The sequence below is a fragment of the Bubalus kerabau genome, chromosome 19, assembly GCF_029407905.1.
Source record: "Bubalus kerabau isolate K-KA32 ecotype Philippines breed swamp buffalo chromosome 19, PCC_UOA_SB_1v2, whole genome shotgun sequence".
NCBI classification, from domain to species: domain Eukaryota; kingdom Metazoa; phylum Chordata; class Mammalia; order Artiodactyla; family Bovidae; genus Bubalus; species Bubalus kerabau.
Window position 1 is genome coordinate 16562729 of NC_073642.1, and position 18510 is coordinate 16581238.

At 45.0% G+C, this 18510-nt stretch overlaps 1 protein-coding gene across 3 annotated transcripts in view; it reads right to left on the bottom strand.

Annotated features, from left to right (window-relative positions):
• Nucleotides 1-1532: 1532 nt before the first annotated feature.
• The window catches only part of SV2B (synaptic vesicle glycoprotein 2B), a 94803-nt gene continuing 77825 nt past the window's right edge, over nucleotides 1533-18510 (bottom strand). For 2 of the 3 annotated variants that reach the window (XM_055555843.1, XM_055555841.1), the window contains 4 exons: nucleotides 17723-17856; nucleotides 13315-13515; nucleotides 5779-5938; nucleotides 1533-1716 (listed from right to left, as the gene is read on the bottom strand). In XM_055555843.1, the coding sequence (XP_055411818.1) occupies nucleotides 1533-1716; nucleotides 5779-5938; nucleotides 13315-13515; nucleotides 17723-17856 (679 nt within the window). The remainder of the gene's footprint in view (nucleotides 1717-5778; nucleotides 5939-13314; nucleotides 13516-17722; nucleotides 17857-18510) is intronic. The other variant, XM_055555842.1, reaches the window with a different exon arrangement.

The following is an 18510-nucleotide window of genomic DNA, read 5'->3' on the forward strand; positions in this document are numbered from 1 at the left end:
TGCAGACTGAAGTCCATCTGGCCTCAGGGTTCACCTCCAGGACCCAGGGCTTATAGCTCACAGTCCCTTCTAGGCAAGACGGTTCTGATGGGTGAGACAGTTGTTCTTTTTCCATGGATTCAAGACTTCAATCTATTACTGACCTTTGCCAAAGCAGTTTGTCCTGAGTTCCTCACCCCACCCCCACCCCACTCCCATTCACGTTTCATACTAGACCTCAGGAAAGTGTTCCTTGTGAGGACTGAAGAAAAACATATATGACAACCCCTGCGCTCCCCAACTCCCATGCCAATGTCTGCTTCAAAAAGAAACAGAACCGAGACACACAGAATAGATTTCCATGGGTCTGACCATTATAATAAACACGGTCGTGTCTCACTGCCAAGTCTACACTTTGAAGGCCTGCGGCTGCCTTCCCCCACCCCGCCCTCCATCCCCCATGCCCACCACATCTCATTCCTGCCTACAAAGACGACGGCAGGAGCCACGGAACACTTTCTGTGTTGCTTCTGGGGGAGCAGGCACGTCAAATGCTAGGATGGACGATGTTGAGCTTGCGTTTCACCAGCAGTCTATGTAAGAGAGGAAATAATTCCTCCCCCACGAGAAGAAAAGAGCCAGAACGAGATGAACAGTGCAATGTGAGTTCATGAAGTGCATCCTCCCGCCAGCAAGTTAAATGGCTATAAGAAATTGTGCTTGCACTTCACTCCATCAGCCCCAATTTCCTGGGACCTCAAACACCAACTCCTCTCCAAATATGGCTAAATGCTGGCAAATATTTGCAGACACCTTTCTGCAAATGAAACCCAAAGACAATTATGTACAAAGTTAGTTTACAGAATGCCTATCCCCTTAAGTGTTTTTGACTAGATCAAAATAGGAATAAATATTATTCTTCAATTTACCCCCTAATCATCATGGAAAACTTAGGACTCTTGGAGGGGGTGACATAGATTTCTACAGATATTGCTCAAATATTTGGTTTCCTATATCAGAGTATCTTCAATGCTATTGTGCCAATTTTCAAATGGACACTATGAGAAGTGACACTTTAACTGCAAAAATATATGTATCATATGTACTTCAGAATTCAGATGATGACTCAACTTCCCCACCAAGTCCATTTGTTAAGTCCTTGGGCTCCGAGGAACTTTACGGAGGAACGTGAGTGTTTCTCAAGTTCATTTTGAAATGCAAGAAAGTCCTTGTACCTCACTTGCAGAAATACACACCCCTTGCTTAGTGTGTGCTCCCACTGGGGGGTGCTCTCCCCCTTGGGCTGGGGACACTAGAAGCCAAGCATGGAGTTCTGAGATTCTATGGGAGGACAGCTCAGGAAACCCCCAAATCAGTCACCTGAGTTACAAACATACAGACAGCGGAAATGGGTGCTAAGCTAGGGGTCACAAGTTCAACTTTTCCTCCTGCGCTATCCAGGTGTCCGCCGGACAGTGACAGACAGGAAGTGAGGGCACCGCTGAGGTGCCCAGACGGGGTTCTTCCAACATTTCCTTTCCCTGGTAGGTGGTTCACATCAGGACCTGTTCTCGAGTCTCTGGCAGTCGAAGAGCAATCAGGCCACCCCCAACGAGAGAAGTGGCCGCCAGAAGGATGGGGACCACTTTGGTGATCCCAACGAAAGAAGCGAAGATGGTGTTTCCCAGGATGGCACCAAATTTGCATAACCCGTTGAGGATGCCAAAGGCTGTTGCCCTGTAAAAGAAGGAGAAAGTAAACCATTCTGAAGAATACAAACTAGACCTCCTTAGATGTGTGGGACTGGGTTCTTTCTTTCCCTTGTTAAAGAAGTGTGGCCTGGACGGGAGGAAGTCTGGGGGAGAAAGGATGCATGTGTAAGTACGGCTGAGTCCCCTCGCTGTTCACCTGGAACTACAACATTGCTTTCTAATCAACACATTCTTTTCTACCTCAACACGAAATAAAAAGCTTTTTAAAAAAAATAAAAACCCTGTTGGAGTGAATCCCTGTAGCAAAAAATAATAATAATAATAAAGAAGTATAGTGAAGGTGTGGGAGGGAATTTTTTCCCCTAAATATCAAAGTAACACATTCTTATTTTATCCTAATTTGGCAATACAGAATAACATAAAGATACAAGAATTTGTAACTTCACCACTGCAAGGAATCACCATTATTAACATTTTGGAGTATTTCCTTCCAACTTGAGTTGTTCACAGGCTTCCCAGGTGGCGCTAGTGGTAGAGAACCCACCTGTCAATGCAGGAGACATAAGAGAGGCAGGTTTGATCTCTGGATCAGGAAGATCCCCTGGAGGAGGGCATAGAAACCCACTCCAGTGTCCTTGCCTGGAGAATCCCATGGACAGAGGAGCCTTGCAGGCCACAGTCCATGGGGTTCACAAAGAGTCAAACACAACTGAAGCAACTTAGCATGCACACAAGTACCTGAGTATTGTGACATATTGCAAGAATGAAAAAGGATGAAGCAGAAAGTGTAAGTGTTCCCCATTAATAACTCCTCTACCTTCTTGAGGCAAAAACAGTTCTGCCTAAATAGCAGATCTCCAGATATAAGGCTATATTTCCCAGACTCCCGTGCTTCCGAGCCTAGCCATGTGAGTAAGTTGAAGCCAATGGGATATAAGTACAAGTGGCAGTTCCTGAGAAACTTCCTTAAGAGATGTCAAGAGTGGTCTTTTCCAACTGCATAGCACAGGGAACTCTGGTCAATGTCATGTGGCCATCTCGATGGGAGGGGCATTTTGGGGAGAACGGATACATGTGAATGAATAGCTGAGTCCCTCTGCTATTCACCTGAAACTATCTCAGCATTGCTAACTGGCTATGTGCTGTGTGCTCAGCCGCTCAGTCGTGTTCGACTCTTTGTGACCCCATGGACTGTAACCAGCCAGGCTCCTCTGTCCATGGGATTCTCCAGGCAAGAATACTGGAGTGGGTTGCCATGCCCTTCTCCAGGGATCCTCCAGGGGATCTTTCCAACCCAGGGATCAAACCCAGGTCTCCCACATTGCAGGCAGGCTCTTTACTGACTGAGCTATCAGGGAAGCCCAATAATACTGGAGTGGGTATACTCCAATATAAAATTAAAAGTTTTGTTTTGTTTTTAAAGAGTCCTTTTTCCTTCCATCCTGCTTCCTGGAATGTAGATGGTCTCACTGCAGACCATGACGGAGGTCATGAAAGAGGAAGAAACAAGATAAAAAGAGCCTACAGTTCCTATCTTCCTACATCTGTCTTATTAACATCTGGAGTCTCTCACTCATGGAAGAACCTAATCCTAATTGGTATTAACCACACTTCCCAGTGATAACTACTGTTAACCATCAATTGTCTTCTGACTCCATTTATGTATAGAGGCAATATTCTAAGCACTATTGGAACTTTCCAGATAAGAATACTGGATTGGGTTGCCATTTCCTTCTCCAGGGGATCTTCTCAACCCAGGGATCAAACCCTTGACTCGTATGTCTCCTGAATTTGTTGTTTTTCAGTTGTTCAGTCGTGTCTGACTCTTTGCAACCTCATGAACTGCAGTACCCCAGGCTTTCCTGTCCTTCACTACCTCCTGGAGTTTGCTCAAATTCATGTCGATTGAGTCAGTGATGCCATCCAACCATCTCATCCTCTGTTGTCCCCTCTCCTCCTGCCTTCACTCTTTCCCAGCATCAGGGTCTTTTCCAATGAGTTGGCTCTCTACATCAGGTGGCCAAAGTACTGGAGCTTCTGTTTCAGCATCATTCCTTCCAATGAATATTCAGGGTTAATTTCCTCCAGGATCAATTGGTCGTATGTCCTTGCAATTCAAGGGACTCTCAAGAGTCTTCTCCAACACCACAGTTCAAAAGCATGAATTGATGCTTTGGCACTCAGCCTTCATTGTGGTCCAATTCTCACATCCATACGTGACTACTGGAAAAACTATAGCTTTGAGTATACAGACCTTCGTCACCAAAGCAATGTCTCTGATTTTTAATATGCTATCTAGGTTTGTCATAGCTTTCTTTCCAAGTCACTATAAATTAAGTAAACTGTCTCTATTTCATACCACAAATTTATAAAGAATATATATATTTTTACTTTAAATTCTTTTTACATTTTTTCTATAATCATACCACACTTTTTCTTTATCCATTTTTGCCAACTCCAACCCCAGTCTTTTTGTTTTCAGAATTTTTTGGATATTTTCATATGTGTATTTCTCCAAATAAACTTTACAGTCATTTTTTTCGAGTTTCTCAGGGTGGGAAAAAAAAATCTCATAGAGTTGTGAATGAATGCTTCAAAAGCTGAAAAATACTTAACATTTTTGTGAGAGTAAATCTTCTTAGATACATATTGACATATATTTAAGTTTTATTTTATATCTCTCAGTAAAGTTTTACGATTTCTTCACATAAGCTTTTCAGTTTTCTCATCAAATGGATTCTGAAATATCTTATGATTTCTTCCATTATTAAATGAATTTCATTTTATTGTTAATATTTGATCTTTTTAAAGATCTATAAATTCTTATGTCAGTTTTATTATTGACCATTTTACCAAATTATTTTATTGTTTCTATTACTCTCTTTGTATAATTCCCTTAGGTTCCCTGGATTTAAAACCACATATAACTGAAATAGTAAATTTCCACCTCTTATTTTTTGTAATAGAAGTTCTTTGATTAACAGAAGAGGTTTCAAATACAGTATTCTGTGCTTTTCCATAGCTACCTGTAATCCAATACCTCTGTCGTCAATCTTGGGAATATCATTATTTTCTGCAGAATTGCATTTACTTGCCTTCCACACCACTTCACACTCATTTCTGGCCCAAGAGCCACTCACATGCAGTCCTGAAAAATCCCCCCTCCACATACTATGAATCCATTTAAAATACTGAGAAAGTGACATGGAACAATCTCCAAAACATGTGCCTGTGAGAATAAAGCATGGCATAGAATGTTAGCATGTTCTCATCTTGGTTTTAAAAAGCGGGATGGTAACATACACACAAAGATGGTAGCAAAACACACAAACACATACACACACAAACACATACACACATGCATTCCCATTTATGCAAAGACTATTTCTAACGAGTACACGAGAAACAGGTAGCAATTGCTGCTTCTGAGAGCAGAACTAGCAGCCTATGGTGGAAGAAAGATTGAACTTTTCATTGTAAATCTTTTTTTTTTCACTGTCTGATTTTACACTGTCTGTGTAACTTATCTATTAAATAAAAAAAATATCCACAGAAGAAAAAAATTCCCCCTCCATTAGAAGAAACTACCTGCTAAGCAATGGGCCTTGACTCTATGCCTTTAAACTAGACTTCTTCCTAAAGAGTGTGCACGAAAGAAAATAAACGCTGCACGTTCCTGCCACATTCTCTGCAAATCCTAACCATCGTGCCTCCTTTCACCTTTATTTCTGCTCCACGCTTTGTCTGTCCAGCTCTTCCTGTCTCCTTCATGTCCCACTGGCAGCTCTGTTCTCACCTCCCTTCGGGTGGCACATACATAGGTTTGGCCCTGGTTCCTCTCTCCTGGACAAGGTTTGCCCTGGTCCTTTACATCTTGTCATCCAACCCACTCTATCAAGCCTTAGCCTTCCCAAGCCCAGGCCTATGCCAGCTTCTGGGCACACCCAAGCCTCAACAGCCCAAGAGACATTTGGTCCATCAAACTCCAAGAAGACCAAGACGGCCGCGGTGGAGGATCTCGGGGAAGGCTGACTCCTGGCTAAAGGAGCCCAAGCAAGTCCCAAGGGAAGGGCAGAGAGGAGCTGACCTCTGGTTGGTGGGATACAGCTCCACTGTGATCACATCCAGCGCGTTCCAGGCGGCAATGCTGGTCCCGCAGAACAGGCACTGCCAGCCGATCATCGCGGACTCGCTGTTGCCGAAAAACAGGAAGAAGCAGCAGACGGCAGAGATAAGCATGGAGCCACCTGCCCAGGGAGATCAGAGGAGAAAGAAACATGAAATCCAAGTCAGACAACACCTGCAAAAGCAGGTTCATCTCCACACACAGAGCCCACAGCTTGGACCCCCACATGGCACCCCAGCCATGGAATTAGAGCCTTCTGCATGGGTCATGTCACCAGAATGAGCCCCCAGGAAGGATTTCAAGATTCTCCCTCCCTAGTACTGTCCAGTGGTCATGTATGGATGTGAGAGTTGGACTGTGAAGAAAGCTGAGCACCAAAGAATTTATGCTTTTGAACTGTGGTGTTGGAGAAGACTCTTGAGAGTCCCTTGGACTGCAAGGAGATCCAACCAGTCCACCCTAAAGGAGATCAGTCCTGGGTGTTCTTTGGAGGGACTGATGTTGAAGCTGAAACTCTGATACTTTGGCCACCTGATGCAAAGGGCTGACTCATTTGAAAAGACCCTGATGCTGGGAAAGATTGAGGGTAGGAGGAGAAGGGGACAACAGAGGATGAGATGGTTGGATGGCATCACCAACTCTATGGACATGGGTTTGGGTGGACTCCAGGAGTTGGTGATGGACAGGGAGGCCTGGCGTGTGGCAGTTCATGGGGTCAGGAAGAGTCAGACACGACTGAGAGACTGAACTGAACTGAACTGAGTACTGTCCAGCCCAGAGTAACTGAAGACAAGGCAGAGAGGGTGGATATTAGTTCAGAAAATATATGCCAGACGTCCTAAGGTGCCTGAAATTCATCAATGTCAGAAGACTCCCTTCTTGGGACTTCCCTGATGGCTCAGTGGTAACAAATCTGCCTGCCAATGCAGGAGGCACGGATTCAATCCCTGATCCCAGGAAGCTCCCACAGGCCACAGGGCAACTGAGGCCCTGCTTCAGAGCCCCTGGGAGCCACAAATACTGAAGCCTGTTGCCCTAGAGCCCGTGCTCCACAAGGAGGGAGCTCCCCCTTGCCGCACCTAGAGACAAGCCGGCATGGCAACGAAGACCCAGCACAGCCAAAACTAAATAAATAAATGAAAATTTTTTTTAATTTTTTAAACCCAAGACTCCCACATTGCAGGCAGATTCTTTACCAGCTGAGCCAGCAGTATAAGTGAAAGTCACTCAGTCTTGTCCAACTCTTTGCAACCCCATGGACTGTCCATGGAATTCTCCAGGTCAGAATACTGGAGTGGGTAGCCTTTGCCTTCTCCCAGGGATTTTTCCAACCCAGCCACCAGGGAAGCCCCTTAAGTTTTAATTGAAGGATAATTACTTTACAATATAGTGACAGTTTCTGCCACACATCAACACGAGTCAGCCACAGGCATACGCATGTCCTCTCCCTCTTAAACCTCCCCCGACTTCCCTCCCCATCCCACGCCTCCAGGCTGTCACAGAGCATAGGCAATCATCTTTTCTTTTAAGACTCCATTCTTATGGAGCTCAAGTTCAACTGGACACCGGTTACAGAAGAACACCTGATCAAGAGCCCCGGTGCGCACTCTTATGTATGCCACCTGCATCCCAGATATATCTAAGCTACCCTCCTCAGCCCTGCCCTGTGCCCCAGGAAGCTAACCCCTGTGGACGGCATGCCTGCGGCTGGCTCCCTTGTCAGTTGCAGGGAGAAAGGGCTCGGGGTATTTCATGCCAGTTCCCAGCCTGCTTTATAAGCCCTTTTTGGGGCAAATGTTCCATCCCTCCAGGACTATAGTTTCTCCCGGATGCCTCCTCCTCCTTGGTTCTAGCTCTCTCTGGTTCAGTTACTGCTGTTTTCTCCCTCTGTCCCTGGAGATAGAGCCTGCTGCCCACTGTCACTAGTATCTGGGTGTCTCATCAACCTCATCTATCCCCATAACCCTGCCCACACATTTAAACACTGCTCCATCCTACAGTCTTCACCAGAACTATCTTGGGTGAATTCCTTTTCCCACCAGGACTCTGGGTGACACAGTTAATAACAAGAGATCCCCTTGAAGGAAGGCTAAGTCGCACCCTACCCAAATTCAACACATCCAGCCCAGAAGAGCTGAGGAAGTCTTGAGTGGGTGCAAGGCAGGGATCAAGAGTGTGTCAGAAAATATGGTGGGAATAGTTGGCAGAAAGGAAGAAAATAAGCAGGTCCCAACCAACCAGCTGGGAAACAAAGAGGAGTCCCCACCAGGGATCAGGAGCCTGGAGGAGGGAGTTCTTCAGGTTGCGAAGGAACCAGAATGCTGGTCTGGCCTCCCCTGCAAGTGCCTCCCTGGGTTGGGTAGGGGCGGCACCTGTGCCTGGAGCCTCGCCATCAGACCCGGAGCCGCTGAGACTCATGCCAAACCCTGCTGACGAGCTGGGGGATGGTAACTGTCCACCTGCATTCTGCTGATTCTGGGGAAGGATAGGGCTGTGGGTAGCATGCTAACCTCTTTCCAACAGTGAGGAGAGAACGAGAGTGGGAGGAGACTGCTATCTACTGGACCACAAGTGCCCTGAGAACTGTATCGTCAACATGCATGCATTGCTCAAAGTGGCCAGCCATGGGCTTTGGTGTACAATGTTTATTGAATACAAAATATTATCATCAAAGAAATCATAGGGAACCATTGCTGTTGTTCAGTTGCCAAGTCATATCTGACTCTTTGAGACCCCCCCTCCCCCCGCTCGCTGGATTGTAGCCCATCAGGCTCTTCTGTCCTCCAGTATCTCCTGGAGTTTGCTCAAACTCATGTCCATTGAGTCAGTGATGCCATCCAACCATCTCATCCTCTGTCCCCCTCTTCTCCTCCTGCCCTCAATCTTTCCCAGCATCAGGGTCTTTTCCTGTGAGCTGGCTCTTCACATCAGGTGGCCAAAGTACTAAAGTTTCAGCTTCAGCAACAGTCCTTCCAATGAATATTCAAGATTAATTTCTTTTAGGATTGACTATGTTGAGTCTTCCCACTATAGATCCCTCTGGTCCCCAGTTCTTCCACTCTCATCATTAGTCCTTATTCTCCTTGTTTTGGAGAGGCCTGAGGTCAACCCCAGCTGCCCCTGTGTGATCTTGAGTGAAACACTCAACCTCCCTGAGCTGTCTCACTTTCCCCATCACAGGGTTACAGTGAAGGTTAAATATATTAATATTTACAAAATGCCTGGAACAAAATCTGACCTCTAATAAGCACTTCCTAAGTGTTGGTTCAATGAAATTTCTAGTTTATGTCTATCTCTCCAACAGATCATTTGTTCCTTAAGCACAAGGATGGGGTCTGTCTCAGTTAGCATCGTATTCCCATTGCTGACCACACAGCCTGGTGGAGAGCTGTCCTGGACAAATTAATGTTTATTAAACTGAATAAATGAGGAATAACAGGCTCATCAGGAAAAGTTTCTTCTCTGCTGTTAACAAGGCACAATTCTGGCCCGAAGAGGGCACAGTGGCAGAGTAAGCAGGATAAATGATGCTCCAGCAGACTTGACTGGGGGGTTGTCTGAGGGTCTTGGGAAAGGCAATTTCAAAACAGATCACTCCACATCACATCGAGACACTAACTGAGTACCAGGTAGGTACTGGGCCCTGAGAATATAGCAGCTGATACTCTGTACACCAGACCTTTTTCTAAAGATACAAAAAGAACACTGTATGAGCTTTTAACAGTCTTGCTCAGAAATGAAACAGACATTAGTAAAAGATGAAAATATGAAGACAAAGGTCTATATAGTCAAAGCTATGGTTTTTCCCATAGTTATGTACGGATGTGAGAGTTGGACCATAAGGAAGGCTGAGTGCCAAAGAATTGATGCTTCTGAACTGTGGTGCTGGAGAAGACTCTTGAGAGTCCCTTGGACAGCAAGGGGATCAAACCAGTCAATCCTAAAGGAAATCAACCCGGAATATTCATTGGAAAGACTGATGCTGAAGCTGAAGATCCAATACTTTGGCCACCTGATGCAAAGAACTGACTCATTAGAAAAGACTGATGCTGGGAAAGCTTGAAGGCAGGAGGAGAAGGGAACGACAGAGGACAAGATGGTTGGATGGTATCGCTGACTCAGTGGATATGAGTTTGAGCCAATTCCAGGAGATAGTGAAGGACGGAGAAGCCTGGAATGCTGCAATCCATGGGATCTCAAAGAGCTGAACAAGACTGAGTGACTGAACAACATATAAAGAATGATGAATGGTAAGTATTAGCTGCAGATATCCAGTTTGGGGAGTATGACTAGTTAGCATTGGAGAACTCTACTTTCAGCTGGGATACATTCATGATGACAAGAAGAGACTCCGTGGAGAAGGAAAGGACATGTGCTCTCTCCCTGCCCCACCTGCTCCCTGTGCTCAGCCCTCCCTGCACCCTTGGTTGAGGGGGGCAGTCCATTCTCGTTCACAGGGGCACCCCCCCCCGCCCCCAACCCTTCATCCACCATCATCTCCCAAGAACTCTTTCAGCTGCTCCAGGAGCTGACACAGAATTCACTATTCAACCCTAGGACTTAAAAGACCTGTGATAGAAATTCACTTCCCGGGGACTTCCCTGGTGGTGCAGTGGCTAAGAATCCACCTGCCAACGCCGGGGACACGGGATCGGTCCTCGGTGCAGGAAGATCCCACATGCCTCAGGACAACTAAACTTTTCCATCACAACTACGGAGTCTTCGGGCCCTAGAGACCATGCTCTGCCACAAGAGAAGCCACTGCAGTGAGAACCCACGCACACAGCTAGAGAGCAGCCCCTGCGCGCCAGAACCAGGGCAAGCCCGCATGCAGCAACAAAGACCCAGCATAGCCGAAAATAAAATAAACAAAGAAATTTTTAAATTAAGAAAAATATTACTTACCTGAAGCTATTATATACGGAATGGATAAACAAGGTCCTACTATATAGGACAGGGAAATACATTCAGTACCTTATGAGAGAGCTTCCTTGGTGGTTCAGTGGTAAACAATCTGCCTGCCAATGCAGGAGACTCAGAATTGATCCTTGGTCCAGAAAGATCCCCCAAACCATGGAGCATCTAAGCCCATGTGCCACAACTACTAAGCCTGTGCTCTAGACCCTGGGAGAGGCAACTACCGAGCCCACGAGCCACAGCTCCTGAAGCCCAGGCATCCTAGGGCCCGCGCTCTGCAACAAGAGAAGCTGCTGCAACGAGAAGCCTGTGCCCCGCAACTAGAGAGCAGACCCCAGGCCCTGTTGCTCTGTGTGCAGCAACAAAGACCCAGCGCTGCCAAAAATAAATAAATAAATCATTAAAAAAAAAAAAAAGAACAAGAAACTCACTTTCTTGTACGAAGATTGCTCTTTTCTTCTCCAAAACTGTGGGGTTTTTTCCCCATAAAAATAGACCTGTCAGAGCCACTCCAAGTGATTTAGTTCAAGTGCCAAGTAAAAATGTATGGCTTCAGACGCCTGTTTTTCTTCTCTACGTTGTTATTACACAGACCGACAGAGACTGCTTGAAACACGCTATTTGTCTAGCTCATTACATACTAATATTTCCAAAGTTTAGAAAAAGGGCCAGTGGCAGACATGTCACACACTTCCTCTCACTGGAGCAAACAGGTATTATTTTAACCTTCGTGGAAGAGAACCTTAGAGCAGTCGAGGAAGTCGTGCAGACTCACAAAGCCAGTGCCGAGATGGCCAGCTGACTCCCAGCCGCCAGTCTCTGACACCACACCGCCCTGCAGGACCTTCCTGCTGAAAAACTTGGTGCCTCCAACTCATCCAGGAAAGAGGTCATCTTCGCTGATTCTCTCAGTCCCACAGCGTGACTCAGCCATGACTCAGTGGCAGACACCGAGCTGGGCACAGACATCACAGAAGTTGATAAGCCACCATCTTCCCACATCAGGTTTCAGTTCTAACCAGAACACTGTGGCTCAAGAGGACACAGTTCAGTCTGCTATGCCTGAGACATCACCATTGTCTCGACGAGATTAAAAAGCAGAAACCGCAGGCATGTCTTGGGCTCACCATTCTAAATATCCATGCAACTACTTATTGACAAAGAGACTCTGCAATTTATTTTGTGTCCTTTGAGCCTTGCTGCTAGGATCTTGGAATTAATTTTCCCTGACAACTACATCCCTGGGGCCGAACTCATGGCATGTGTATCAGCATACTGTCTGCTCCTCCTCCCCTGGCCTTGACTCATATTCTTTCTTTAATAATTTTATTAATTTATTTTTGGCTGTGCTGAGTCTTCAGTGCTGCGTGGGCTTTTCTCTAGCTGCAACAGTGGGAGCCACTCTTCATTGCTTCTCTTGTTTCAAAGCACAGGCTCTAGGCGCACAGGCTTCAGTAGTTGTGGCTCCCAGGCTCTAGACCACAAGCTCAGCAGTTGTGGCGCATGGACTTAGTTGCCTCAGGGCACGTGGGATCTTCCTGGACCAAGGATCGAACCCTTGTCTCCGGCTTCGGCAGGCGGATTCTCTACCACTGAGCCACCAGGGAAGCCCCTTGACCATATTCTTCTGTGTACATTTTCCCTGTGCTGTGCTCAGTCGCTCAGCCGTGTCCAACTCTTTCATGACCCCACGGACTGTAGCCTGCCAGGCTCCTCTGTTCATGGGATTCTCCAGGCAAGAATACTGGATTGGGTTGCCATTCCTCCTCCCACTCCCGACCCAAGGACTGAACTTGTATTATTTGTATATCTTGCACTGGCAGGTGGATTCCTTACCACTAGTGCCACCTGGGAAGCCCCACGTTTACCCTGGCTCTGGGTGTATATATATTTTGTTTCTTGTTTACCAGGCCTGGCTTGTGTTTTGGTAACAAACTGCTGCAAATCTGGCAGAATGAAGCAAGGCAGACATGAGAACCTGCAATGCACCAAGCACTAGGAGATGCTTTGGGTGCATTGTGTTAAATTCTCACAAACCCCTGCCAGCTCATCATAAGTCTACTTATCTATAAAATGAGGCCCAGAGAGGTAAAGGAACATGTCCAAAGTCAAAGAGCCTTTAGGTGATAGGATTCCAACATGAGCCTGTCCAACTCCAAAGCCTGGAATGTTATTACTATTAAATAATAAAAAGTAACAAGATTCACCTAAGATCATCAAATGAAAGTGATGCTCATTTAAAAGCATTTTAGTGTATTTTTCCACCAAGAGGAATACAAAGTGGGTACAGCAGACGTGTATAACATCCTACTGAAGTGCTAATAGAATACGTAACTGTGACAGAATTACTGAATCAGGAAATGAAGGCTTGTGCCTGACCTGGACTAGGGATCTCAGAGATCTCCAAGGTGCCCTGGGGTTTTGCAGACTTGGTTCTATACCAGCAGAATCCATCTTACCTACATGGTTTCCTGTGTGAGTTTTCTTGAAAAAGAAAAGGGAAATCCCACTGCTTTTCCTCCACTTTAAGCCTCTGCCCTAGCCCAGTAGAATACAAACGTGACATCCCTGACAACTCACCAATCATCTTGAGTCTTCCAACTCTGTCCATGAGCAGGGCAGAAATGATGTTCCCAGGCAAGACAGACAGACTGCCAAGGAAGCTGACGAGGTAAATCAGGAAGTCGTTGTCTTGCTCTAAGTCCATATGGCAGCCCTCCTTCTGCTCCAGAAAGGTGACGTTGATAAAATGACAGTTGATGAACTTATGTTGATAGAGGTCTGCGGAGAGAAGGAAACATGTGGTTCATGTGAAACAGGGAAAGAGGGGGGAGAGAGCTGGGGAGATTGGGGGCAGAGGCAGGGATTGAAGTTATTCCCCTTCCTTGGGCAGGCAGCACCACCCCCTGGCAATCAGACAAAGTCAAGGTGATGACAAACCTAGACAGCATATTTAAAAGCAGAGACGTCACTTTGTGGACGAAGGTCTGTGTAGTCAAAGCTATGGTCTTTCCGGTAGTCCTGTTCAGATATGAGAGTTGGACCATTGAGAAAGCTGAGCGCTAAAGAACAGATGCTTCCAAATTATGGTGCTGGAGAAGACTCTTGAGGGTCCCTTGGACTTCAAGGAGATCAAACCAGTTGATTCTAAAGGAAATCAATTCTGAATATTCATTGGAAGGACTGATGCTGAAGCTGAAACTCCAATACTTTGGCCACCTGATGTGGAGAGCCTACTCACTGGAAAAGATCCTGATGCTGGGAAAGACTGAGGGCAGGAGGAGAGGGGAGCGACAGAGGATGAGATGGTTGGATGGCATCACCAACTCAGTGGACGTGAATGGGAGCAAACTCTGGGAGATAGTGAAGTACAGGGAAGCCTGGCGTGCTGCAGTCCACGGGATCGCAGAGTCAGAGTCGGACGTGACTTAGGAACTGAAGGACAACAGGAACAATGGGGGCAAGGTACGGATGTAGCAAGAACTCTTTAAAAATGTAACAACTTGTGTAAGTTTCTCTAAGCAAGGGGAAATGAAATGAACATTCACTGAGGGACATGTGCAAGTAGAACATCTTTCAAGCCAGGTAACAGCCCTGTTTGTATCAACAATATGACGCTGAGGCCACCCTGCCTGGGGTACTCCTTCAAGGATTCCCAGCTTATAAGAGGCGAATGACCAGAGAACTGGGTGCAGATTGAGCCAGTCACTCCAACGCCCTTGCAGAAACCTGAGCATGCTTCTAAATAAACACCATTGGCTCAGTGGTTGTGGGGGTTAGGCAGGAAATAGATTACTAGGTAGAGTAAAAATACTCTGCATGATGTTACAATGATGCATATTATTCATGTATCCAAGCCCATTGAATGGACTACACCAAGAACAAAGACCTTTCCCTCGCCTATTGCTCTGGAAGTCTGTTCCTATCTCTAACTAAACCTTGAGACTTAGAAGCTTGGGCAGAAATGTGTGAAGAAAGAATAAAAATGTGAAGAGGGCAGAATTTTAAATTCTGATTTACTCTTTTGTGGCAGGTGCTTCATAAATAAATGCACCGTTATGTATGTGGAATCTAGAAAAATGCTACAGATGAACCTATTCACAGGGCGGGAACAGAGACACAGATGCAGAGAATGGGCGTGTGGACTGGGGGTGGAGGAAGGGGACAAATCGGGCGGTACACTGACATACACACGCCGCCACATGTGAGACAGGAGCTGTGGGAAGCGCTGGACCACAAGGGAAGCTCAGCTCAGGGCTCGGGGCTGACCTAGAGGGCGGGGTGGTGGGAGGGAGGCTCGGGAGAGAAGGGACGTATGCACGCATGGAGCTGACTCAGGCTGTTGTGCAGCAGAAACCAGCACAGCATCGTAAAGCAGTTATCCTCCGATTCAAAACTTTAAAATTTAAAAACAAAAGCCTTACTATGCAAAAAAATAATAAACCTTACCGTGAACTATGGACTTTGGGTGATGATGTGTAGGTTCATTCATTATAACAAAGGTACCACCCTGGTGGGGGATGCTGATAATGGCGGAGGCTATGGTGTGTGAGTAGGCAGCACATGGAAATTCCTGTATCTTTCTTCTAATTTTGTTGTAAACCCAAAACTTCTCTTAAAAAAAAAATAAAGTCTTAAAAAGTAATAATAAGCATTTGCTTTGGAACCAGTTTCATGTTCTCTGGTACCTTCTAACATCAGCTGTTCTAGAAGAAAGATCACTGTATAGGCTCTCCGCAAACCTGGGTTTGGGAACTGGCTCAGTGGCTGGCCCTCTTTAACCCCCCTGAGCTTCTGCCTATAAAGTCGGAGGAAACACCTAATGATGACCACTGCTTCCCAGCTCTAATATTTCATGATTACAAGTGTTTGCAAAATCCCAATCTCCCCACGTGGCACAGTGGTAAAGAATCCACCTGCCAACACAGGAGATGCAGGAGACCTGGGTTCAGCCCCTGAGTCACGAAGATCCCCTGGAGGAGGGCATGCATTCCTGTCTGGGAAATCCCAGGGACAGAGGAGCCTGGCGGACTACAGTTCATGGGGTCGCAAACAGTCAGACCCAACTGAGCTCTCACTCACTCACCTCCCACATTAGACGGTGCATATCTATGGCGTATTAAGTTTAAAAAAGCAAGTGGCACAGCAATATGAGCTATATAATCAATTTACTTTTAAACAAACATGTATGTTACCTATGTAAATAAAAGGTTTGCAAGGACACTGTTACATAGCAGCTCCCTCTGGAAAAAGAGGAAACACTATCAGAAATCAAGGGCCAGATGGAAACAAAGTTTTATTTCAACTCTGCCTCCTTCCTAATGTTTGAATTTTTGCAATAATCACATATAAGTGTTATAACTTTCTTAAATGCTAGGAAGAGTAGTAAGGACAGACCCTACTAAATGAATTGATATGTTGCCCATGTCTATACACACACGTATAAGTGTGAACATACAGACTTGATTGCACCTGTGTATATATAATGTGTGCCGGTATGTAGTGTATATATGTTCATGAATTATGTGTAGTGTGTATGAACATCTGTGTCATATTGTGGTATGTGGGAACATATAAATATATATAGTGTGTGTGTGCATGCTAAGTTGCTTCAGTGTTATCCAACCCTTTGCGACCCTATGGACTATAGCCCTCCAGGCTCCTCTGTCCAAAGGGATTCTCCAGGAAAGAATACTGGAGTGGGTTGCCACGCCCTCCTCCAGGGCATCTTCCTGACCCAGGGATTGAACCTGTGGCTCTTATGTCTCCTGCATTGGCAGGAGGGTTTTTTACCACTAGCACCACCTGGGAAGCCTATATATATATATATATAGTTCATACATACGAAGTATACAGACACATAAAATTACTTGGGCTTAAGTGTCACTAAATTCTATGACTATATATATATTCATAGAATTATATATATATACATATATAAAATAGCAGATTTTATCTTGCAAACTCCTAAAATATTTTACATAAATAAAATGTACTTGCTGACATTGAAAGAAGAAGAAAATAAAAGATATGCCAAAGATGAAATGTATAAAACTCACCAATATTTTTTTAAGTCCCATAATGGACTATTTAAAGACCAAGAGCTATTTAGAGACCAGATATTGAATTGCTTGAGACTGGCGTCATGAAGGGGAAAAAGAGGTTCTCGCATTAAACTGTGCCATGGTGCCAATGCCAGGGAGAAAGCATTGATCCGGACACAATGCAAGTATTTCAGAGGAAGCCTCACAGACTTTACAGTTTAACAGTTAAGGGATGAAGCCAAGCTTCCCCAACTTGTTATCTGTGGCCTTAATGTAAGTTGCTTAAGCCTCTGTTTTCTTAGTTGTAAGATGTGGATGTTGGTACATTTCTTACTTGAGACAGTATCAGTGAAGCCCCTGGTAAAGCTCAGTTAGTTTCCTTGTAACCCAGCTCCACTTGGTATTAATTCATAATGAGAGCAGTAAAAATAATGAGGAGTGAGAGAGAGGTGGAATTTTGTGATTTTTTTTTTAAATCATAGAAGTCTGAAATGGGGCAATTTTAAAATATTCTTATCTTATTTCATGCATGAAGCTTGAAAAGATGCAGTCTTTCCTTTTCATGTATTATTGTGAGAATTTTATAATTTTCAAATTATGCTAGGTCTTCAAGAATGCACTCCAGGCATAAAATGTAACCCTCTTGGAATGCTATTTTTTTTAATCTGGGTCATAATTTGTTCCTACCAAAGACTCTGAGCATACAGCATCAGTCTTGTTGAGATCAGAACACTTGCCCAGTGCTTCTATTTCTATTTTACATGAGATCAAACTGGGATTCAGACAGATTAAATGATTTGGCACAGCAACTTCTTTGTGCCCTGCCTGGGGCAAGAACCCAAGACTCAGCACACACACCAGTGAATACTTTACTATTCCTAAAGCTTATGGCTGAGCAGTCGGACAATTTCTAGACACCAAGCTTACCCTGTTCACGCTCTTACCTGTGTTATAAAAGATGGTCGATTCAATGGTGCAGTTTTTGAAATAGGTATCAGTCGATGTAACATCCTCAAAATAGCACTCGTCAAATAACGTGTCCTCAAAGAGTACATGTTTAAAGTACATCTTTGTGAACCTATGGGGAAAAGAAATAGCCCCCAAATGATTCATCCAGGAGAAAAAAGGAGACTTGAGACTCAAACACAAAACACAGAAAGGCAGAAGAAGAATTGCAAACTAAAAGGTTCTAGCACATTATTTTCAACCCAAACTAGTTCCCCTTTTCTTCACCGTGTATTTATAAACAGAGAGGAGCCTCAAGACCGTGGGAGCTGACGTTTAGTCCAGGTACACATGGAGTTCTAGGCATCAATCTACGATTCCCAAAAGCAGATTCTGCATCAGAATCATGGAAAGATGAAATAGTGTGACATGAATATATTCATAATATCTCAGTTTAGGAGCTTTAAAAAACAGGAAAATCCCTTACCTGGTCTTGAAAGGTTTAAAGGCAATAGATGTTTGAGGGCCTCAGAATTTCTGTTTTTAAAATTGAACCAACAAAAACGTGGGGGAATACAGGCAATGTCGTCCACACTGGTGAACATAATTGGTTCAGGCTCTGTGGAGAGCAGCTTTGCAAAATTTGAAATGCACTATCCCTTTGACCTAGGAATACCACCTCTACAAATCTGTCATGCACATACTTGCTCATGCATTCAAAGAAATCCATTCACTGATCTTCACTGCAACATTGCTGATAACAGGAATAGCTTACTAGAAAGATAGA